Raw genomic sequence first — 24,134 nt, forward strand, 5'->3', positions numbered from 1 at the left:
AAAATGTTAAAATAGAAACTATGCCATGTAGGATACTTTTTTTAAAGAAAGGACTCGCAGCGAGATAGCAGCAGCAGGACACCCGAATCTTTCAGAGAAAGAGAATTTATTGCTCTCTTATCAGAAGAAATGAACTTCTTCCTGCCTCAAAGGCGCTGTTAGGATTCGGAGGAAGAAGCTGACACTGCCCAGACAGAATCCTGTGTTTGAATGGAATTTATGCATCGTGTATGAAGTGTTTGAATATGCAACAGGCTGTTGCTTTTAAGGGTTAATCCTCTGTTAACGTGGGGCCTTTTTTGGGCTTATTTTGCCCAGAAAAAGGTACCCGGACTGTCTGTAACTCTTTGTTTTTATTGTCTCATCTTATCCTAATCCAAATTGTCCAAATTATTATTACTCTAATTGTATTACTATTTTTATAACCATTTTATTACTATTAAACTTTTAAAAATTTAAAAACAAGCGATTGGCGTTTTTCACACAGGGATCCCTTCCAGCCTAAGTGATTCCATGATCTTGGCAAAACAAAAGTGTGTCCCTGTGCTTGATACGTGGATCTGGATTGTATGTGCTTGATACAGTCTGTGCAGGGTGTAACATGAATCTCTTTATTTATTTCCATGATTCCTGACTCAGGGTCTTGCTTCTGATTTACAGAATCACAGGATGTTCTGAGCTGGAAGGGACCCACAAGGATCATCAAGCCCAGCTTTTAAGTGAATGGCCCATTGCAGGAGTGACCCCACAACCTGGGTGTTTTTAGCACCAGGCTCTGACCTGCTGAGCTCATCTCAGGGTTCTGTGTCAGTATTAAAGTTATTATTTAAGCATTCTGCAGTGTTTGAGTGAAGTTAGTAAAGTGGGCAGTGGAATAGGAAGATGCCTAAAGTTGGGAAAAGCATCTTTGTGCTGATTTTAGAAGCAGCAGCAGGGTCAGCCTGTCAGTTCTTCCAGCATTCCTTCTGAGTGAAAAACCCTCTGCAGGCCACCCTCAAGTTAAGATTCTCCCCCAGGTTTAGACTTCCTGGCTGGAGCTGTCCCAGCTGCAGCTATGGCTGCCCCTGGATCCCTGGAAGTGTCCAAGGCTGGGCTGGATGGGGCTTGGAGCAGCCTGGGGTAGTGGAAAGTGTCTCTGCCCATGGCAGAGGGTGGAATAGATGCCTTGAGAAGGCTGCCCTAGAGCAGAGTTAAAGAATAAAGCAGGGATTTATTAAAAGGATCTCCTCCATGGATCCACCTTGGGCAGCACAAGAGCCCAGCCAGGGCTGCACCCAAGGTGAACCAAAATGGGCACAAAATGGACAACCAGTCATGGGGACTCTCCCTTTGATCAGTTCTGCTCCATTTGCATATTGGAGTTCATTGTCCAATTACAGCTTTAGCCCATGCAGTCCCATCCTTGTTTTTCTCTCTCCAGCCCACGTTGTTTGTGCTCTTGGGCCTGAGGTTTGGGTCATTTGTCCTTGGTCCCCAGCTAGAGCAGGAATTGTTTTGTCTCCCTAATCTGTGAGCAGAGCTCACCATCCCTTAATGTGAAGCTCAGAGGTGCAAACTAAAGCAGCACAGAATCTGAAAAACACAAAAGCCAAAACCTGAGACACCAGAATGAGACAGCCTTTGAGTCCCTTCCAACCCAAACCATACAAGGAGTATTCCTGCTTGGTTTGCTTCCTCCTCCTTCCTCCAGCCAAACATCTCCACATTCCAGAAACATCTCCCTGCTCGGCTGTTTTCCCTGGTGGTGCTGTTTTTCCCTGAGGCAGTGTGATGACCCCTGGTTCCCGTGTCCCCAGGGCTGGTGCCAGGAGCTGGGAGCATGAGCGAGTTCCGCATCCACCACGACGTGAACGAGCTGCTGAGCCTGCTGCGCGTGCACGGCGGCGAGGGCGCCGAGGTCTACATCGAGCTGCTGCAGAAGAACCGCACGCCCTACGTCACCACCAACGTCTCTGCCCACAGTGCCAAGGTCCTGCCACCTTCTGCTGGGAATAACAGCTCGTCCTCTTGGTGTCCATCCAGGGAAAATGGGAAAAGAGGGGGCTGGTCGGATCCGAGGTGGGCGGGAAAAGGTGGAATGGTTGAGGGAGAGGAGGAGTGTTAGGACTGGGGTGTGGGCAAGTTCAAAGAAGGAGGTTGTTTTGTGGGATGTTGGGAGGGAGCTGTTTCCTGAGAAGCTGTGGCTGGCCCTGGATTCTTGGAAGTGTCCAAGGTCAGGTTGGACAGGGCTTGGAGCCACCCGGGATAGCAGAAATTGTCCCTGCCCATGGAACAAGATCACCTTGAAGTTCCCTTCCCACCCAAACCTTTCCTTGATTCCATGATTGTGGTATTCACATTCTCTGAACAGAGAGAGACATAATTCTCTCTCACAGGATTTTTACTGGGAGAAGCTCAGAGAAGAAGAGAAAACAATTCTTATTTCTAGTCACTGCTCCTGTTGTTGCACATGTGGAGTGTGTTATGGGGATTGTTTACCCAGAGTGGTTTGTTAATTAGACACAGTGAAGGTTGTTTTGATTCTTTGGCCAGTTGGGTCAAAGCTGTGTCCTGACTGTCTCACGCAGTCAGAGGTTTTTCTTTAGTATCTTTTTTAGTATAGTATCTCTTTAGTATGTCATTTAGTATAGCATTAATTAATATAGTATAGCTTAATAAAGCAATTATTCAGCCTTCTGAAATTGTGGAGTCAGAGCACATTATTCCCTACACTGGGGTTGTTCTTCTACTATACATGATGAAATTAAAATTGTACAAAATGCAATTATATGACTAAAACATGACTTTTTTCTTCTGAATATCTCCCAAATATTAGAGATTAAAGCCTGGCACTCATGACCAGACTCATATACTTTTATAGCTATATAATTCATATAGCTTTCATGGCTATAAGACTGCTTTTTGTTTTCATTTTTAAAAGGAATCCACCAGTCAAGCTCTAAGTGCTAGGAAGTCTCCAGCTCTGTCTGAAACTTGGCATCTTGCTGAGCTGAGCTGCTTGTTTGCTCTAATTCCATTTCATTTTAATTGTAACTCCATTTAATATTAACCTGGTGTTTTACAGGTGAAAATAGCAGAGTTTTCTCGAACTCCTGAAGATTTTTTAAAGAAGTATGATGAGCTGAAGTCTAAAAACACAAGACATCTGGATTCTTTAGTTTATCTACTGTCCAAACTCACCGAAGACAAAGAGGTTGGTTCCTCCTTTAGAACTGGATGTTGAGGAGTAGCAACAATGCAATGTTTGATTTATGGTAAAGTTCAGTGAAATCTGTAGAAATCAACAAATGAGCAGCTCTAGCTTTCACTGAGTTATTAAAGCCCTACTGAGAGTTATGCTGCTCTTGATATAATCCACCAGGACATGGAAAACTGGGACAGAGAGAGCTCTGTGGTTAGATTCAGTGCATGGTCATGTGTTTCTTGCTTTCACTTGTGCTGCCCAGCATTCACAAAACCTTTTCTCTGTTTCTCTATGTACAGACACTCCACTACCTGCAACAAAATGCTAAAGAAAGGGCAGAACTGGCAGCAAATGCAGCCACCAGCAGCAGCAACACGAATTTTTCCATCCCCTCCTCCACTTCCAAGATGTCTCTGCAGGAGCTGGAGGAGCTACGCAAGCAGCTGGGCAGTGTCACGGCCAGCTCCAGTGCACAGCAGGTACAAAGCCCTTCCTTCCCAAGCTCTGGGCACAAAATCTTCCCTTCTGGTAGTCAGACAATATTAAATCTTGGTGCTGTTCCTTGTAAAAGTGGCCTTCTTCTATTTCAGACAGTTAAGGTTACATTTTTTGAGGTTATTCTGAGGTAAAATTCATGGTTAAATTCTTCCCTGTGAGGAACCTGGCACAGGCTGCCCAGAGCAGCTGTGGGTGTTCCATCCCTGGAAGTGTCCAAGGCCAGGGCTTGGAAAAGACAGAAAGGAAGAGGAAAACCAGGCTTAGCAAACAGTTAAACATTTCATTAGCAGCAGTAGGTTGTGAGGTGAGAGTGCAAAAGAGCCATTTATTACTTAAAACTTAAATTCTGTTTCCTGTCATTATTTGTATAAAAAAGCTACACTGGTAGCTTGACCTGCCAAACAAGACAGGGAGGAAAAAATATGGTGAAAAACTCATGGGTCAAGATAAAGATATTGTGGCTGCAGAAGGCAGAGGGGTGAAAGTGTGTGGAGAGTTTTTTGGACAGAGGGGAAAGAGGAAAAGATGCTCAGAGGTCCATGAGAGTGCCTTCTCATGTCTGGTCAGCAAAATCTAACAGGGGACAAGCCTCAGATCACTTCAAGCCCTCAATGGCAAGAGGGATGGACCTTCCATGCTTTGTGTGTCTGGGCTTGAAGGGCTCTACATGAATGTGATGGTGGAGGAGAACTCAAATCTTAAAATGAAGGGTCTAATCCCTCACCCTGTCAGCAGTGGTGAGACCAACCTTGTCCCACATCCACTGAAATACTGCACAGACACTGGGCCTGACTCATCCTGATCCTTCACAGACAATCTGAGTCAAGTGGGTGATTTAGATCATGAAGGGAAGATGAACTTCCAGTGATATAACTGATCTTCTTACCAGGATTTATGTGTGAACTTGCTAAAAGAGGAAAGACCTGGAAGTGCTGTTCCCTGGGATGTGCAGTTGACAGCCAGAGGGATTGAAATGCCTTCACAAGCCAAGATTTGTGCTTCCCTGCTGCTCCATTTGCAGTCTCTTCAGACTTAAAGAGCTGCAACTGTGTTAAAAGGCCCTGATGGGCTGGTGGTGCTCAGGCCTGTTGAGTCAGTAAGGGCTGGGACAGGAGGACATTCCTTGGAAGTGTTGGGTCTGCTCAGCCTGTGACCCAGATGTTCTGTCTGTGAGGGTCACAGATGGAGCTGGAGGTGTTTGTGGAGCTCAGAGATGAGCCCTTCATCCCCCTCCATGGATGTTGGCACTGCCATTGCTCAAGATGTCAGCTGCAGGTTCCCAAGCATGACAGTGGCAAGCTGCCACCCTGTGCCATGGGTGTTGGGGTGCCACCTGAGGGCCGTGTTCTCAGCCCTGGGAGCTTTCTCCAGGCTGTTGTTGGAGCCTGTAGTGACAGTGACCTGAATTTCGAGTTGCAGAGAGAAAGTGATTGATGCCCCTGAGGCATGTGCTTTGTCACCAGTGCCACAAGTGCTGTGCCATCTGCCCTGGGATTGCTTGGCACTGACAGAGAGATGATCATGCAGGGATTGGAGTGACTGCTTGGACCAGTTTTGGTCCAGGATTCATGGAGGTGGGCAAAGTTAAGTGTTCCCTTTCAGGTGGATGTGTCCTTTATAGCCAGAATGGTGATTTTTTTTTGACCTCTGCCAGTTAACAAAGTCACACTAGAGCTGGTTGAACTGCAGCAGAAGTGCCCTTGTTATAGAATAAACATATAGAATAAATATAGTGCCTTTTGTTACAGAATAAAATCAGAATCATCAAATCCAACCCTGGATTGAATATCACCATGCCCACTAAACCATGTCCCCAGCTGCCATTTCTGCTCATGTTTTGAACACTTCCAGAGGTGGTGACACTACCATTTCCCTGGGGAGCTTGTTCCAATGATTAATATCAATCTCGGTGAAGAAATTTTTCCTGTCTGCCATTTGGGAAGACCCTCTGGTGGCTGCCCTTCTCCTAAGCAGAACATGTTCATACAACCAACTGAGATTTGCAGTTTCGTGTGGGGTTTAGCCATCCTTTGCATTGCTGGCACCTTGCTTGATGCTTCCTATTTCTCCACATGAAAGTCCCAGTTCTGTTAGGGGAGCAAAGGAAATCGAGGTCCTTTCAGCAGATCACCCACACATGATGTAAATAAGAAAGTAAAATGAGCCTGTGCATATCCCTTTTCTCACACACACACACACATCTGTGGAGTTTCAGCAATGGCCTTCACCAGCCCTGGGTTTGTGCACTCGGGGCTCCAAATGTTCACGTGGGTTGTGCATCTCACAAGCTTCCCCAGCTGATGATTGATCTTGCACTCCATTTATTTTAGTGTCAGAGCTGGGGGTGGAGAGTCTTTCAGTCTTCAAGAGCTCACTTCCTTCGCCAACTCCCACTCAGAGCAAAAAACTCCATCATTTTCCAGCTCTCTGAGGGTGGATTTGTCTGGGTTGCATTTGGCATTGAGTTCAGAGGTGTTCAGTGCCCCTGGAACAGGATGCTGGTGCTTTTGGAAGGAGTTTGCTGCTTTCATGAGGTGCTCTCTCCAAACCAGCAACCACTGCCTGCTGCTTGTCCATGTCCCCATTCTGCTTCCCTGGGTGTGCCCCAGCATCCAAGCCAGTGGGGACAGGTGCAGAAAGGCATTATTTGATGTACCCCCACATCAAAAGGTCAAATATATATTAAAAATATGCTTTTTTTGTAGCAGTGGGGAAAACTAGGTGGCACTGGGAAATTAAACCCTATACCATGCTACTGAAATACCAGCTACTCTGCTTTCTGTTCTCAAGTCCATCAATTGGTTTGCAGTCAATTTCTCCTTGAAATTAAATATTTCTTGGACTTCTGAAAGTCTCCTGGGTTTTTTCCTTTCTTTCCCTCTCTCTCTTTCTCCAACAGCCTCTCGAGCTTACACGAAAAATCCTCCGGGATAAGCAGAACAAGAGGAATTCTGGGCAGCCCATTCCAGTATTTCCATCCTGGGTGTATGAGAGACCTGCACTTATTGGGGATTTCTTAATTGGCACCAGTCTAAGCAGTGACACAACAGTACCAATAGGTATGGGAAACAGGGAAAATTGCATTCATTTGTAGTGTTTTGTTCTCATTCAGAAATGCTGTCCAGATGTTCACACTCAGCAAAACTTGGCTCTTGGCACTTCTTTTCTTTGGGCTGTTTTCTGGGTATTTGAACAGTTTGGTGGCAAGGAGGTTGGGGAAGTTGGTGTGGGAAGCAACTGGGCCCTTTTGGGTGGGAGGATCAGCAGCAGGAGCTATGGCTGCTGTTCTCTTGGCCACAGGTGTTGGGTGTCTGATCCTGCCTGCTGGATTTGGGTAGGAATGAGCAAAGGATTCTGTTCTCCAGGAAATCGAAGTACAAGACTGAAACAGGTGGATGATGGCACATTTTGTCCTTTTTTTGTCTCCTCTTTGGGAACAGGCACTTTGCCACTGGCCTCCCAGGAATCCATGATTGTGGAGGACTTGCTGTACGTGCTGATTGGAGTGGATGGCAGGTACATCACAGCACAGGCCCTGGTGGGCAAGCAGAACAGAGCCTTCTCACTTGATCCAAACCTGGACTTGTCCATCAAGGAGCTGGTGACCAGGATTCTTCCTGTGGCTGCCAGTTACTCTGCTGTCACCAGGTACTGAGCTGGATTTTGTCAGGGGAGAAGGCTGTCCTGTGAGAGCAGAGTCTCCCATTGTGCAGGTGTTGAATTCCATGCTGAATTTAAACTAGTATAAAATGAGTGACAATTTATTTGGGTCAGTTTTAGCTACTTTTCCTTTGCTGGGTTTTTCCTCTGTGCTGCCAGTTCACTTTTTCATACACACAGCTTTGTTCTTTCCAGTCTTGGCCTTGGTAACTTCAGGTAAAATGCAGTTAGGATATATCTACCTTCTCTTCCCACTCTGCTGTGAAATTCCCCATATTTCCTGCTTTTTGCTCCTCTCTGGGCATCCAGGACTGAGAGGACCTTTGTGTGCTGGTTCCACTTTCTACACAGTGCTTTTACAAATGGTTCTATTTCCCTTGTGGCTGGAGAGGAAACATCTTCCCACAGCTTTCCCTTCTAGGAAGTGTGGGATGGGAAATCAGGGACAGGGACTGGTGTGCTTGCACAGTGTCCTGAAGGCAGAACTTCCTGAAAATCACACAAATTGCATTGCCTGACAGAGTTTTCATTTTGTTTTTTACAGGTTTATAGAGGAGAAGTCCTCCTTTGAGTATGGACAGGTAAATCATGCTCTGGCTGCAGCCATGAGGACTCTAATCAAGGAATACATGATATTAATTACCCAGCTGGAGCATCTTCAGAGGCAGGGCCTTCTGTCACTGCAGAAGCTGTGGTTTTACATCCAGCCCACTATGAGGACCCTGGAGATTCTGGCTTCCCTGGGTAAATTTCCAAAATACAATCCTTACAGGCTGTGAGAGCTGCAGGGTAGCCAAGCAGGCAGGGCACGTCCCATTTGGATTTCCTGCTTTATTAAAGAAGAAAGCCCAGGGGAATTGTACTTGTGAGGGCACTGCACTTCTTCTGGAGAAGAGCACTCAGGTTCTAGGGCTGAATGTGCCTTTGGAGCTGTCAGGAGGCACCTCAGGGCCTTTTGCCTTCACAGCTCTTGCCCTTCCCATCAGCTGTATCCCCCACTGCTGCCTCTCCTCAGCTCCTTTCCAGACTCTTCTCTAGCTCTGTGTGGTTACAATCCCTGAAAGTTTCTAGTCCAGCCCCTTGCTTACAGCTACACAGGCAGCTCAGGGGGCTATGTCCAATCTGGGGATTTTATTTCAGGACTTTTCAGGTTGTAAGTGTCTTATATTGTTGTTTTGTTGGTTTTTTTTTAATTCCAGCTACTTCTGTGGATAAGGGTGAGTGTATGGGAGGATCAACCCTGAGCTTGCTCCATGACAAGACTTTCAATTACACAGGGGACAGCCAGGCCCAGGAGCTGTGCCTGTATTTAACCAAGGCAGCCAGCGTGCCTTACTTTGAAATCCTGGAAAAGTGGATATATAGAGGCATCATTAATGATCCATACAGGTAAAGAACAGTAAAAAAATGAAATTAAATGCAAAAGTTCAGAAATACTGAGCTGCTTTGTCAAGTCTGTGTTACCTGGGGGCCTGAAACAACCTTCTTGGAAGTTTTTTGGCTTTTGTAAAGTCACTTGAAACATTTTGCTGTATTTAATAGTTTATGCAGCATTTCTCTTTCCTACATTTTCAGAATCCTAAGGTGGGGGCAAAGCTGAAGGTAAAATATGTGAAATTAATGCCTTTGTGCTGGTGACAAAGGCCAGTTTCCTCACCCCTGCACTGACAAACAGATAATGTTTAGCCTTGGCTTATGAACCCTGTAAAATTCTGTTTCTCATTGCAGATCATCAGAGACACTGTGTAGTGCTTTTCCTTTTGCTTCACAAACAGACAAATTTCAGTTCTTGATTGGATGTGTCCTCATGAGACTTTATTTCTGATAGATCCCATTACCAGTTTGCAGGTCAAAAGCAGTAATCCTCATTGTGCCACTTCCTGCCCCTAAACATCTGCTTTAACTGTTCAGTGAGTTCATGGTGGAGGAGCACGAGCTACAGAAGGAGAAGATTCAGGAGGACTATAATGACAAGTACTGGGATCAGAGATACACTGTTGTCCAGCAGCAGATCCCCTCCTTCCTGCAGAAAATGGCTGACAAAATCCTAAGCACAGGTAGGTGCTTCTGCTGTGACAGGAACCTTGAGACAAGCTGGTCTTGTGTAAAGAGAAAGGAAATATCACCATGCCTTGCCACTTTATGGGGTTGTCCAGCTGAATTGGGAGCAGTGGAAGAGTCAGATTTAAAAAGACCCCCAAACCCTGTAAATGAAACAACACAGGAGCCCAGCAGCAAGGGGAGCTGTCTGACTCACTGCTGCTTTGTGAGCAGGTTTCCTAGCTGGATGGAGCTGGGCAGCTGAGGTTTGACTATCTGAGTGTTAATTTAAACATTCAACCTCTTATCCTTGTACAAAGCCCTCCAAAAGTGACTTCAAGAAAAGAATTTCAGGCCACTTGCAGAGATGTTTTGTCACCACTGGGAAGCCAAGCCATTTCTAAATCTCCTTAAATGTGATACCAGTGCCTGTTTTAAAATTCTGTACCATCTTTTGAAAGGTGCCTAAATCCTTTCCAACTTTCAGCACAACACAGTATAAATATTTCTCAGCACATCTTCCTCTTGAAGGGAGTGGTGTGGAAGCTTCCCTGTTGGCTGTGCAGCAGGTGTGAATCTGGGACATTGTTTCTTTTTCATTTCAGGGAAATATTTAAATGTTGTGAGGGAATGTGGGCGAGATGTCACCTGCCCTGTGGCCAAAGAGGTCATCTACACTTTAAAGGAGAGAGCCTATGTGGAACAAATAGAAAAAGCATATAACTATGCCAGCAAAGTTCTTCTGGACTTCCTGATGGAGGAGAAAGAGCTGGTGGCTCACCTAAGGTTGGATTTATTTTACTAAATGCATGATAAATAGATTGGTTCTGCTAAGGGACATAAATTTTTGAAGTTAGCTCTGTTCTCTTGGGGTATTACCAAGGTGTTCTCTCTATTTCCATTTAGAAAGGTTGACCTAAAAAATAAGAGTTGGAATTTTCCCTGAAGAGGGGGGAAAAAAGCCTCTAAAATGATTGAAATGTTGAGTGGGAAAGATGTTGGGGGGTCTCTGGTCCAAGTTCCTTAGAGGGCTGTTGCCAAAACTAGGTCAGGGCTTTGTTTAGCCCAGATCAGGGTCTGGAGCCACACTGTGTTATGGCTGTGCTGCAATTTTTGCTCCAAAGCCTGCAGTTCATGAGTGATCTCTGGCCTGGCACTTGGTTAATCCTCAGGCTCACCTCAGAACTGCTTCCAAGCTCTGTGCCCACCACAGGGAACTCTCCCTGGTGCCAGGTGAAAATCAAAGTTCATGTGTCCTGTTACAGCAAAAGTCTGCTGGATTTTAAAAAATCAGCACAGATATTTATTCATTGAGAGGAGTGCAGGATTCTGCTCTCCAGTTCTGCAGAATTGGCAGCTGCCCCTTGGCTGGAGCAGATCTGGGAGTTGTTCAGGGCAGCAGTAGGAGCCTGCACCCAGCACACCTAGGGTTTTGGGGTTTTTTTACATTTTTCTAGGCAAAAAAAAGAACAGCAGCAGCCCTGATCTGACTGCACAGAAGTGTCCTGACTGAGGAGGTAGGGAGGAGGAGACATCCATAAAAGTCTAGTCTCCAAACTGGTTATTTATGGCTGTGTGCTCTCCAGAAAGAGAAACATTTTGTGATCAAACCGCACAGGCTGAATTGATTGCATTTGTTCTTCTAGGTTTGATATGGATTAACTTTAAGAAAAGTCATGAATTGTCCCTTCATTTTCTTGAGCAGATCTATAAAACACTATTTCCTGATGGATCAAGGGGACTTTTTTGTTCACTTCATGGATCTGACGGAGGAGGAACTGAAGAAGCCTGTGGATGACATCATAACAACGAGGCTGGAGGCCCTGCTGGAATTAGCCCTGAGAATGAGCACAGCCAACACTGATCCCTTCAAGGATGATTTAAAGGTGAGAATGGGTGGAAGCAGAAGATGGCTTGACTTTGAGCAGAAGGCCTGGGAGGTCTGTGTGCCTGTGAGAACCTGCTGCTTCTTTGGTTGATGTGACAACTGGAGAATGACTCTGACCTTGGGCACCTTGCTGTTGTTCCACAGCAGCTCTGGGTGTCCTGTGGCTTCATTTTTTCCTTGCTCATCCCTTACAGATTGACTTGATGCCCCATGACCTCATCACACAGCTGCTGAGGGTGTTGGCCATAGAAACAAAGCAGGAGAAAGCCATCATCAGTGCAGAGCCCACAGAGCTCACCCTCAGTGGCCTGGAGGCCTTTTCCTTCGACTACATTGTGAAGTGGCCTCTGTCCCTCATCATAAACAGGTAAGGCATCAATCCACTGAGGGAAAAACAGGCTTGTACTCTCCCAACAGGCTTTCCATGCAGGAATCAAACATTCCTCAAAGCTGCAGAGCAGTCTCTGGTTGCAGACTCAACTCAGGCTGTTGCTACTCTAACAGGCTATTTTGCATTTGACTGAGCTATTAGGGTCCAAATGGAATTCTGCAGGAATTTGCTTCTTGTTTCCCTGGAAAAACACTGCTGTGAGCCACAAGCAAATGGGACAAGCAGCATTGAGTGAGCAGAGTGGCAGATTTCAAATTGCTGAATGCCAGCAATTAACTCCTCCCTTAATTTCCCCTCCAAAAATTCCATTGAATCGGTGAGACTTTCCTAACGACGCGACGCTTTTGGGATTTTGTCTCTTCCTTCCCAGCAGAGTGTGTTAGCTCTGGTGGTAGCTATGGAAGTGAAAATAGGATTTTGGTAAGGTTTCCTGAACTGTATCGACTGGAGCTCTGCAGACACCTACGCCCAAGTGTCTGAGCACAGACCTGAATCCAGTCCCAGAGCTATAAATAAGCAGCCCCATCTGCTTGTGACAGTGCATTGCTGGTGGGGTAATGCTGCCTGGAGCTTGGTTACAGCTTTTCCTCCCCTTTTTTGGAAAATCTGGCTAGATTCTTGGGTGAATTCTAAAATCCTGGTGAATTCTTGGGTGACCATCTCAGTCTTAGCATGGTGGGTACAAGAACACAGTGTCTAAACCCTCCCTCCCAGCCCATGTGAGTGACCCCTGCCTGGAGCTCGAGGGAATTAAGGAGGCTGGTGATGTACCCACTGGCAGGAAATATGGAGGAGGGTCTCCTTGGAGAGGAATTCTTTGGGGGGGTTGCAAATGTGGCTCTCTTGCTTCGGTTCAGTGCAGATCTGTGTGTGTCTGAAGGCGTGAGGAACATATTGTGTAAAGTCTCTTTACCTCTGAGCAGCCTCAGCCTTCACAGCTTGGTCTGTCAATCAGAGCAGGACTTCAAAATCTGGATGAGCTTCTCCTTTCTTTCCAGGAAAGCACTGACAAGGTACCAGATGCTTTTCAGACACATGTTCTACTGCAAGCACGTGGAAAGGCAGCTGTGCAATGTTTGGATCAGCAATAAGACAGCCAAGCAATTCTCTCTGCATTCAGCTAAGTGGTACATCCTTTTTTTTTTTTGTTGGTTTTTTTTTCAGTTTTGGGTCTCCTTCTTGCTAATTAGATACCTCATGACATAGCTCAGACAATACTGAGCTGAAAAAGATCCTTAAAAATGTCTTACAGTCTCAGAAACATCAATTTGTAACATTTTAGGTTTCACTCTGTAGTTGCTTGTAAAGTTGCTTTCATATTTAATATCAAAATGTTGGTTTTATATGAGCAAATATTTAAAGCCTATGACAGGTTCAAAACTCTGGCTCTACTAATTGATGGAAAGCCATGAAAAATACTCAGAGCTGGTTCACAGCGACTGTAATCCCTCTCACACTGCAGCAAGGCATTTGCTAGGACAGAAATATTTAGCTCTGTGCTTGGCTGTGCAAGGCTGGTGCTAGTTCTCCGTGGCATTTGCTAGCTCTGAGCTGTGTGGGTGTGATTTCTCCCCTAGGTTTGCTGGTGCTTTCACACTGCGGCAGCGGATGCTGAATTTTGTGCAGAATATCCAGTATTACATGATGTTTGAAGTGATGGAGCCAACATGGCACATCCTGGAGAAGAACCTGAAGCTGGTGAGTGAAGTTGGAATGGAAGTCTTAACAAATGTAAGGCCTAATTTCAGTAACTGCAGCTGTCTGTTGCTTTTGTTGGAGGCATTTAAATATCTGGGAGCTGCTGTTCCTGCCACATTGCAGAGTGCTGCTGTTCTGCACCACCTTTTTGCTTGATTAGTCATACATCCCTTTCCTGTGCTGCATCCTCCTGTCTCACTCTGCTCCCTGTTATGTAAAGGCAGGTTCTGCTCAACGTTCCCATACACAGGAGAGAGAGAGAGCTGTACAAAAGGAAGGTGGATGCAGAGTGCAATGGTCATAAACCGGTCCAGGCATCTCCAGCTGATTCCTTGGCTGAGTTACAGTGCTCCTAGAAGTAGAGCCTGTGCTCTCCCTTCCATGAAACTGCCAAGGACTGGCATGCGGGGAATGTTTGGTTTAAAAAAGGCTATTGCTGCTGCTGCTGCTATTATTATTATTATTATTATTCCCTCTGGTAGTCACTCAGTGATCAGATGCTTCTGGGTTGTGCATCTTTTTCCTCAAACACAAAACACTCCTCTTGAGGTACCAAACCACCCAACACCCCTGCCATCAGCTCTCTTGGCAGCCCTTGTGGATCTTCAGCATCATCTGATCCTGCCTTAGTTCTTCCCGTGCCCTGAGGAGGTTTTTGGGGTCAGCTGGCCAACATTTTGATGCCCTGTCATGCTTTTTCCTGGAGAATTCACAGGAGGGAGCAGGTCTAGGATTGTGAGTGTCTCTGCATGTTCTTGGCAAGAACTTCGGAATGAGAAGGGTTCATATGTCAATCTCCTGGATGATCTGGGAATTGTACTTATTTCTTTATTTTGTTGCAAGTTTATCACTCAGTTGACTTTCCTTGCATGGAGGCTGTTGTTGAAGTTGTCCTGTCCCTGTTTTCTCCTTTAATTTGTATTTTAGGGGGTAAAAGGATGATCCTCACTGGTCTCATGTAGTGCCTCATGGTGCATTTTATTTGTCACACTTCTCTCTTGTGCGTTTCCAAGACAAGGTGCTCTCTTCCTAAAATTATAGCTGGGATCTTCATCTTCACAACTTCATCATCATCTTCATTGCATTAGAAAGCTGCATTTATCCCTGTTCTGCAGTAGCTTAGAGGGATGTGGTGTTGGAATCCAAAATGCAGGGAATTCTCAGAACTTTGGGCTTATAAACTAAAGCTTAGAATTCAACACAGGATTTGATCTGAGACCTTGGAAAAGGCTTCCAAACTTAGGTGCTAGAAGTGAGAATGTGGATTTATAGTTTAAAGCAGAGACATGTTAAGCTAAGAAGAGGAAAGTTTAGAGTTTTAGAGTTTAAGATATAGAAAAAAATAAAAGTAGTTACAAGGGTAAACAAGAAGTTTAAAATTAAGTGCTGTAGGTTTGTGCATCATGATTGACTCAGAAAGCTTACACTGTAGCATGGATCCATAAGACAAAATATTTAAGGATTGGGTCAAAAATATAAATATCCTTGTTAGCAGTGTTTTATTGGTCCATAAATCCTTAAAAGGTCTTGTAACTAGGGGTCTTGTAGCCTTCTAAACCATACAATAAAAATGTGAGCCAAACTCACCCTTCCTACCTATGTAGAAAATAAGAAAAATAAACCACATCATCTGAAAATTCAGAAATCCCATCTCTAACTCATTCAAAATTCCTTCCAAAATCCCCATAGTGTGAGAGGGGTTTCCTGCACTGGTCCTCCTGGAGCAGTGTGGATGCTGTGGCAATTTTAGTCCTGTGGTTCTTTCCTAAGCTTGATTTGTGTTCTGAGCTTCAGCACCGTGCAGAGAGAGAGGGAGTTTTAATCTCTCATTTGAAACTCAAGACTGAAACAGCCTGTTGGAGTAGCAGAGATGAACAAAAATCTCACAGAATCCTCCCAACACTGCATGTCCCAGTTCCTTATTGGCTCCTAAAGCATATTTCTGTATAGCCTGTATGTTTTAATGATAAGTTTATTGACATTAAGATTTGTTTTTCCCTTTTGCTCTTGTTTTTGCTGACTTTACTGAGGTTGTGAAGGTGGGAGTGGCCATGACAAGCAGATTTTAAAAACAAACAAAATGCAAGTTCATAAATCAGATAACTCCATCCTTTCCAGGGGAGGGCTTGGGTGATCAAAGCCAGCATGATTTGTGGGCAGTGATGTGGCAAGATCAGAGGTTTAAAGCCTGTGAAGGCAGCAATGTAGATGCAGTCTCCATCTCTGGGTGTTTCTGGGAGCTGCACGAGGAGTTGCTCGCTCTGAGAGGTCCCTGTCAGAGGCAGGGTGCTGGGCTGCAGCTTTGGGGCAGAGCAGCACAGCAGCCCTGGTGTGGTTTGTCATTTTTGGGCTGTCCTGTCACAGGCATCCAACATTGACGATGTCCTGAGCCACCACACCAGCTTCCTGGACAACTGCCTGAAGGACTGCATGCTCACCAACCCAGAGCTGCTCAAGATCTTCTCCAAGCTGATGTCTGTGTGTGTCATGTTCACCAACTGCATGCAGGTGTGTACAGCCTCCCCGTGCCACTGCCAGCCCCACGTGGACTTGTCTCTGCTCCTTCCATCAGCAGCTTTAAGGCTTGACAGCTCACACATCTCCCAAGTGGTTTCTGTGGCTTCTTACTCCACAAAATTCTCCTTTTTCCATGCTGAGATCAGGTTCATATGGACCAAATTCCCTCTGTTGAGGTATAAGTTGTAGTGCTCTGTAGAGGTCTCTCTTGAGGGTGAGGTGAGGGGTGCATTCCAGCATCAGGGAGCCCACAGCTTTTCTAAAACACACTATCCACTGGGTTGTGGGAGATCTGTGTACCAGCATTGACTTGGTTTGAAAGCCAGGTGTCTGCTGAGGAAGGCAGGAGCCTCCCCTGAAAAGGAAAATGAAAACCCCCTCCCTCCCAATTGTTATAATTTTGAAATTAAGGGGCTCTCAGGCAAAGATATGGGAATAGGAATAACAGTTCTTTACTAGGAAAAATAAAATACAAATGCAATAGTACAAAAAGATAAACAGAGTCAGAGCATGCCCTGGCCCCTGTGTGTCAGGGGGTGGCACAGCCCCATCCCATGGGGGCTCAGCCCTCCTGCAGTGCCAGCTGTGCTGCTGCTGGAGCAGGGATCCTGCACAAGGAGGGAGTTTTCCTCTGCAGCTCCAGGGCTGCTGCAGATGGGCCTGGGCTCCCTCTGGCAATGCAGGGCAGCAGAAAGCTGCTCCTCTGGCAATGCAGTGGGCAAAGGCTGCTGTGCTGCTCCAGGCTCTGATTGGATCCAGGGAGGAATGCTTGGGTCCCCCCCCGGGCGCAGCATCTCCCCATGGGATGCTGGAATTGGATCAGCCATGCAGGGACACTCACTGGCCATGGACAGCAGATAATTAATAATTAATGGCCCATTAACAGCCGAGATCTCCTGGAGGGAGGATTGGGTGTGGAAGAGATAAAGAAAACTGTCCAATGAAGAGAAGAGAACTGCCCCATCTCTAACAGATAGGGATAGAATCCACACCCCCATTTCCAACCTCAGACCAGCATGCTGAATTCAGACTCAGAGTTAGCTCTCCTGGGAGTTGGGGTGGGCACAGCTGAGCCTTGTGCTGTGCCACAAAGGAAGAAATGAGCTATAACCGTGTCCCCAACGCTGTCCCCTTGCCAGAGGTTCACCCAGAGCATGAAGCTGGACAATGAGATGGAGAGGCTCACCCTGGAGCATGGCACCATGCTGGGCCCTCCCACCGAGGAGGAGCGTGCTGAGGAGGCTGCCAAGAAGAAGCTGACCAACAAGGTGGGACACTCTGGCCAGGGTGGCCACTTGCAGGTAGCCTTTCCTGGTTTCTAGACCCGCTCTGGCCCCAAAACCACAACCTTTGTGGAATTGTGGGTAGTGTGGAGCTCTGCTGGAGTTCTCAAAGCCTGCTTTGGAGACCCTGTCTCCCACAGCAGTCCCTGCACTGGTTTTTGAGTTTCACTTGTGTTTTCAGCTGTGCAGAGCCACATGCAGGCTTTCTGAAATGCCAGCACTTCACCATTCCCAGAGTGTGAGCAGGGCTCTTTGCAGTCCATGGCTTTCATTCCTGGGGGGTCTGTCTTGTCCATATTTCTCTGTCTGGATGCACAGGGGATTTGCTCTGTGGCCAGGAGATCCTGCTGTCCCTCTGGAAGCCCCTCTGGCACACACTGCATCAGCACTGCAGTCACAGAGCTCCAGAGGTCACAGCCTGTCTTAGGCAGCACACATTTTCTGCCTGCTGGCTTTTCCTCCTGCTTGAAAATGAGCAATGGCAGCATGTACCTGTGGATAGCTCAGCTGGGATCTGCTCTGGGCTTCTCCCAGGCTGGGCACAGCAGGGCTTTTAGCTACCAAGGACTTGGAAAGGTTTATTTCAGAGTGAAGTTTGGTAGCACTGTTTTTGGGTGGGTTAGGGAATGGAGGGAATAACTGCAGCCCCTTGGCAAGTGCAGATCAGCACACACATGGGGCCACTCTGCCTTTGTCTTGGCAGCTTTTAGCAGAGCATGCTGACAGCCTGCACCTCACATCTGGCTTTGAAGCCACCATCAACAAGTTTGACAGCAATTTCTCCACACATCTGCTGGACCTGCTGGACAAGCTGAGCGTGTACAGCACCAATGACTGCGAGCACAGCATGCTCAACATCATCTACAGGTGAGCCAGGCCTTCTCTGTCTGTGCCTTCCCCTCCCCTGGTCCCAGGTTCAGCTCAGGAAATGCTCATTATAGCTGAGAAATGTGTTTATTTGGAGCTCTGAGCAGCCTGGGCTAGAGGAAGGTGTCCCTGCCCATGGCAAGGGGTTAGAATGAGAGGGGCTTTGAGGTCCCTTCCAACCCAGACCATTCTGCTTTGCATTTCAACCCTAAGGCTTTAGGAAAACCCCAAAACACATTCCTTTGAATTGTGTGAAATTTGGCCATTAATATTGTACATGTAGTGTTAGTTTTTCTGGGGATTGTCTCACTGTGGAGACAGTGAATAAACCAATTTCCAAACACAGGGTAAGCATTCCAAGATGAGAAAATCACACAAAGGTTTGATCATAAAGTGTCTATTTTAAGTTCCCATATTGCATTTATTTAAATAAGCAGCTTCTTGGAAATCAAAATTCCTTCAGAAATACATAAAAGTCAGGTACACAGTACTGGGGAAGAGAGAGAGCAGATGGAAGTTTTGCTGCTGGGTGTTGCTTTTTCAGGAAGAAACCTCCCTGGAAGTTCTGTTCCCTGTCCATCTGCACTGGATATCTTTTATGGCTGGCTGATACCCCCACAGCTCTGTTACACCTGAAAGCAGAGAGAAAGGAAATGTTTCACAAATGTTTTTTAAGGAGGTTGTTGTCCCCTCCTGGTGCTGTTTCTGACAGCATCTGTCAGGGCTGTCAGGATTCCTGCTGCTTTGCAAACACTTTCTAGGTGAAGTATTCCCACAGGAGACTGTGCTTCCACTTGTCCTCTTCTTCTGGGAGCTTCTTGTCCAGCCACTTGTCCAGGTTTGCACAGCCCCTGGCGGTGCCCCAGGGCTGCTTGGTGTTCTGAGCTCTCCTGCTTCCATCCCCTGTCAGGGGAGCATTCCCAGCCACCAGAGCTGCCCCTGGGGGTGCTGCTGAGTCCATGAAGTGAGAATGTAGGTGAGGAGCCCTTCTCCACAGCCCTAAGAACTCAGGTTGGCTCCAGCTCTGAAATGACCAGAGTCAGAGGTCTTCTCCTCACCTTGGAATTTCTCCAAAAAACTTTGTGTGGCTGTGGTTGTTGTTCCTTTCAGGACTAACCAAGTCTCTGCAGGACCTTTTGGGAGAGGCTGGTGTGGCTTCTCAACATTTCATGTCACCCTTCATGTGCCTGGAGATCCCAGTTCATCATCATCATCAGGCTGTTGCAGGTTCCAGGCAGGATCCATCTGTAGGAAAGGCTGGCAGGATTAAGCTCTCCCTGTTCCCTGGCTCCATCACTGCTGGGTGTCACAGGAGCATCCAGACTGGGCTTAGATTCAGGGATTGGGACCACAGGCAGCTGAGTCACCCAGGCAGGAGCATTCACTGCTCCCATGTGCTCCAGCTCTCCTCCTTTATTCTTTTTTTAACATTTTTCCCATCTCCATTACAAGTTCTAACAGGGGCTTGTTCATGGTGCTCCATCCAGGAGATTTGATGGCAGCTCACCCCATGATCCCAGAGCACATGGCCAACACAGTGCTGAGGGCCAAATTACCTACTCTGCCATGGTGGGAATGTCACACACATGCCAGGACAGTGGGACAGCCTGGTGCTGCACCCCACAGCCTGGCTGTGTGTCCTGCCCAGGGTGCCACAGCCCCACTGGGGGGGCAGCTGGGGCCAGCAGGTGACTCCTGAGCTGTGAAACCTCTGCAGCTGCTTCTCCCAAACACAGAGAGGTTGGGTTTTGCAACCAGCACTTCCTGCTTCAAGGGAAAGGAGAAGTGTGCTGGTGCAGATGCTGCAGTGCTGCTGTCCGTGCTGTGTGCTGTGCACAGTGACCCAGCTGCACCCACAGGAGGGCCTGGCTGCTTTGCCCTCCCTTTGTTCCCGTGTCCCTGTCCTTATGCCACCAGGACTGTCACCACTATCAAGTCCCCCCCTAGTCTGGATTCTCTGGGAGCGCTTGAGTCTTCACCAAGACATTGGAGCTGCTGGACCTTTCCTGTCAACGCAGAAATCCTGGGTGTGAGCAGCCCATGGGGCCTTTCCAATCCCTGCTCAGGGCTGGTTAAAGGGTGGGAGCCCCACAGTGAATGCCCAGAGGTGACATTTAGCTCCCATGCAGGTTGGAGGGATTGTTGGCTCCAGGCCTGGGCTCTATGGCAACAGGAACCTGAGAAGCAGAGTGGAGACAGTTGCCATCTGAAATAACACATTTGAGAGAGTTTATAAGGAAGAGTTTGTAAGACGTACCACACTTTTCTTCTAATTTATAACCTTTTTATGGGACTGCTTTCCAACAAGGATCATCAACATGTCAGATAAATAACAAAATTCACAGTTCTGGTACTTGCTCATCATTTACTTGATCCTGGTTAACACTTATTCATTTTGTGGTACTGAGTAACTGAGACATTTTATTTGTGGTATCAAACAACAGGAGATGGAGATGCAGAGGGTTTCCTCCAGAGCTCAGAGGTGACAGATCTCTGCTGTGCCCAAGTCCTGCTCAGTGTGTCAGAGAATAGAATCAGAAAATCTCCTGAGTGGAAGGGACCCAACAAGGATCATGCAGACACCCCAACAATCCCACCCTGGAGCAGTGTCCAAGCTCTCCTGGAGCTCTGGCAGCCTCAGGGCCGTGCCCATTCCCTGGGGAGCCTGGGCAGTGCCCAGCACCCTCTGGGGGAAGAACCTTTCCTGATCTCCAACCTAAACCTCTCCTGGCACAGCTTCAGCTGTTCCCTTGGGAGTGCAGGAACTCTCCAGTTACTCCAACACCTCCCAGGAGTGAAAAGGAGTAGAACTGCAGTGGAGAGGGCTTTGTCAGCAGGATCAGTTAAGTCCTCATTCTTAGAAATCTTACACATCAGTGTGGTTATCAGCATCCTTCCCTTACCAGTGTGGAGCAAGCTGAGCTCAGAGTAGGTCACCAGGACGTGAAGTGGTGCAAACCCAACCACAAAACAAGAAACAGCCACGTAAGCACCTGCTGAGGGAGCACCACAGAGATTCTGAATAAATGGTTATCAGAGATCACTTGAAACTAAAAACCACTGAAAGGGAAGCCAAGCAAAATCTGCCAGTCACTGAGCTGGGCATGAAGCAGCTTTAGAAATGGAGCAGGTGCTCAAAGCAGCAAGTCCTGGTCTTGTGTTTGAACCAAAACTTGGCCAGTGCTCTCACCTCAGTGTCAGGTTTCCCTGGTTCAACTCCTCGAGGATGAAGGCAATGTAAAGCTTTTCAGCCAGGAGAGAGCAACAGATAAATTCCATCTGTCGAGGCTCTGTTTTGTGCAGGCACCAAAAAATGTCAAGGAACAATTTGTTGCCGTTTGTGTGAGGTTGTTAAGCAACATGAAACTCAAATATTGTGCCCATTCAGTTGGTACTGGAGCAGCCTAATTTGAGAAAGGGAGAGAGTAACTTTTGTGTGATTCATGGGCTTGCACTGCCTGCCTGCTCAGTGATCCAGGGCACATGAGCTGCGCAGGCTGTGCGTGCTCTGGGATCTGCCATGGGAAGGTCACAGCAGGCTTGGGGCTGGGTGGCATCACTCTGGATTGTCAGGGAGCTGGGGTTGTGGTATCCCTGGAGTTGAGTGCTTTGGAGAGGCTTTTCCAAGTGTCACCTGTGGCTGAGCATCTTCTGCCCGGTTGCTGGTGTTGGTGAGTTGTGGATCTGTGGGAAGCATCCTGGTGTTAGCCAGGGGATGGTGGGGATGGGAACCTCAGCATTTCCTGGTGCTGGGTGGATTCCCTGTGGGAGGGAGTGGTGAACAATGGGATTTCAGCAGTGCTGGGGAGGGCTGGGAAGGGGCAGACACTGAGCCACCCTTGTCCACACGAGACACCTCTGTGAGGTGAGCATTTGGTCCTTCCCAATGTATTTGGGACAGATTCCTGATGCATTTCCCTGTCAAAGGCATGGCATGGAGCAAGTGTCACCACACCCGTGGCACAGCACACACATCCCACATGCAGGGACAGGGCTCCCTATTGTCACCATGATTTTTTCTGAAAAATCTCCTGAGAAGCTGAGAAGCCTCAGAAAATACATGTAAACAATAATTATCTGACTGCTTGGAATGTGGTCTGGAGGTTGCTTACCAGCAGGTGCATCTTTGATTGGTTCCATGTGAATTGTTTTTAATTAACAGCCAATCCCAGTCCAGCTGTGTCAGGCCTCTGGTCTGTCACAGGTTTTTATTATTCATTCTTTGCCAGCCTTCTGTCTGGATCCCTTCTCTTTCTTTAGTATAGTTTTAGTATATAATTTTCTTTTAATATAATATCATAAAATAATAAATCAACCTTCTGAGAACTTGGGAGTCAAATTCTCATCTCTCACCTCATCCTGGGTTCCCTCACAACACCACCACAACAACTGGTGACAGCAGTTGTTACAACACCACAGCAATTGGTGACCAGCAGCACCCTGTGGGTGTCCTGGGGGAGGTTCCTGCTGCCACCTGCCCTGTTGTGTCCCTCAGGTTGGACTTCAATGGGTTCTACACGGAGCGCCTGGAGCACATGTCGGCCGAGCGCAGCCGGAAGGCGCCGCCGCTGCTGCCCCGCCTGGCCGTGCCTGCCCAGTGAGCCCCAGCCCACCCTGCCACCAACCCTGCCAGCCTTCACTCTCCTGACGTGTTTGTAATGTTTAAGCTTTTGTTGGGTTGTTTTTTTTTTACTACTATGTTGTACAATGATGTGTTTGTGTGTTGTAAGATAAATTAAATAACAATAACAACAACAAGAGAAAAAAAATCAGGGTTGTTTTGTCTGTTAACAGAACTGAGGGTGCAAATTATTGTGGATGCTCCATCCCTGGAAGTGTCCAAGGCCAGGCTGGACAGGGCTTGGAGCAAGCTGGGATAGTGGAAGGTGTTCCTGCCTATGCCATGGGATGATCTTTAAGTTCATTTCCAACCCCAAGCCCTCAGTAGAGGAGTTCCGGGGAATCTGAATATTGCCTGAGGCACTTAGAGAGCAGGTGCATAGAGGGAGGAAGAGAAATGTCTCCCAGGAACAAGGGGTAACCAGGGCCAGGGGCACAGAGGCCTTGGGGGCAGGAGTGGGGACCTGGGGACGTGTGTGAGTGAGGGCTGTGGGCACAGGACTGAGTCTCCTGTCCTTCCTCTCCCTCACTGCTCCTGTGCAGGGACCTCCTGGAGCCCACAGGAGGGAAGAGCCAGGTTCTGTGTGCTCCATGGCCTACAGCTGCTCCTCCAGCTTCCCTGAGGGAGACAGACCCCAGCAGAGGGTGGGGACCAGCAGCCAGCACTGAATCCCACTAGAAGTCATGGAGAGTTCATTAAATCAACAGTGAATTTATGACTAATCCCAAATCCGTTCACACCCACGTGCCTGTGTCCATTTCCATTTCCTGGTTGGCCCTGGCCTGAAATACACAGAAATACAAACGTGCCCAGCTTATCTGCCCTGATCTCCCAGCTGCAGTGCTTCCTGTGACAGTCCAGCCCCCCCAGTGCCCCTGCAGAGCCACAGGACATGTCCCACCAGGCCATACACACAGTCCCCAGTGCCACCTGGACCATCCCCCCACCCCAATGTCCTGTGGGCATCCCCTACTGACGCAGCCCCCCGTGCCCCAGGGACCCTCCCCAGAGCCTCACAGCCAGTCACGATTCCCCACAGAGCACTCCTGGATGCTCATGGACAGTCCCCAATGTCCCACGGCCCCTCCAGGTGTCCCTGTGTACCCTTCTCGCCCCAGGGACCATCCTGTGCCCAGTGCCCCAGGACCCTCCTCAGTGCCCCGTGGTCAGTCCCCAATGTCCCATGGCCCCTCCAGGTGTCCCTGTGTACCCTTCTCGATTCCCCACGCACCCCCGTGATGGCCTGGGGACAGTCCCCAGCTCCCCGTGATGCCCACGCCACCCTCCCTCTAATTCCCCGTGGGCACTCCCCATTTCCCTACGGACACCCCCGGTGCCCGCGGATCCTCCTCGATCCCCACCGGCTGCCCCCGGTGCCGTGGCCTCTCCTCAGTTCCCCACGGATCCTCCCGCGAGGTCCCCGGTACCCGGAGCCCCCTCCTCATTCCCAGCGGGCAACCCTCAGTGCCCGCGCGGGTCTCCATGCC

At 47.9% G+C, this 24,134-nt stretch overlaps 2 protein-coding genes across 4 annotated transcripts in view; both read left to right on the forward strand.

Moving 5' to 3' along the window:
- The first annotated feature begins 663 nt into the window (after positions 1-663).
- TUBGCP2 (tubulin gamma complex associated protein 2) lies at positions 664-22,784 on the forward strand. 3 transcript variants are annotated; one of them, XM_005430284.3, is made up of 18 exons: positions 664-806; positions 1,797-1,969; positions 3,065-3,193; positions 3,484-3,663; positions 6,582-6,741; positions 7,123-7,330; positions 7,887-8,086; positions 8,542-8,731; positions 9,254-9,399; positions 9,988-10,168; positions 11,088-11,268; positions 11,465-11,637; positions 12,660-12,788; positions 13,239-13,359; positions 15,724-15,867; positions 17,016-17,144; positions 17,863-18,026; positions 22,522-22,784. In XM_005430284.3, the coding sequence occupies exons 2-18, from the start codon at positions 1,820-1,822 to the stop codon at positions 22,625-22,627; spliced, it is 2,691 nt and encodes an 896-aa protein (XP_005430341.1). In that variant the 5' UTR covers positions 664-806; positions 1,797-1,819; the 3' UTR covers positions 22,628-22,784. The 3 variants fall into 3 exon arrangements, with proteins under 3 accessions (XP_005430341.1, XP_030920538.1, XP_030920537.1); XM_031064677.1 differs by having other exon boundaries at positions 684-799; XM_031064678.1 differs by lacking the exons at positions 12,660-12,788; positions 13,239-13,359; positions 15,724-15,867 and having other exon boundaries at positions 680-799; positions 11,465-11,529; positions 17,051-17,144.
- Positions 22,785-23,885: 1,101 nt separating this feature from the next.
- The window catches only part of ADAM8 (ADAM metallopeptidase domain 8), a gene marked incomplete at its 3' end in the record, with an annotated part of 10,620 nt that continues 10,371 nt past the window's right edge, over positions 23,886-24,134 (forward strand). The window contains 1 exon segment of the mRNA XM_031064681.1: positions 23,886-24,123. Coding sequence (XP_030920541.1) covers positions 23,886-24,123 — 238 coding nt within the window.

Source organism: Geospiza fortis, unplaced genomic scaffold (assembly GCF_000277835.1).
Source record: "Geospiza fortis unplaced genomic scaffold, GeoFor_1.0 scaffold89, whole genome shotgun sequence".
NCBI lineage: Eukaryota > Metazoa > Chordata > Aves > Passeriformes > Thraupidae > Geospiza > Geospiza fortis.

Excerpts from the sequence above, each read along its gene's own strand:
- TUBGCP2 (XM_031064677.1), top strand. The coding sequence starts at position 724 with ATGGCCCATTGCAGGAGTGACCCCACAACCTGGGTGTTTTTAGCACCA. Across the intron at positions 800-1,796 it reads CCTGCTGAGCTCATCTCAGG|GGCTGGTGCCAGGAGCTGGG; the intron begins GTTCTGTGTCAG and ends CCGTGTCCCCAG. Across the intron at positions 10,169-11,087 it reads GAGCTGGTGGCTCACCTAAG|ATCTATAAAACACTATTTCC; the intron begins GTTGGATTTATT and ends TTTCTTGAGCAG.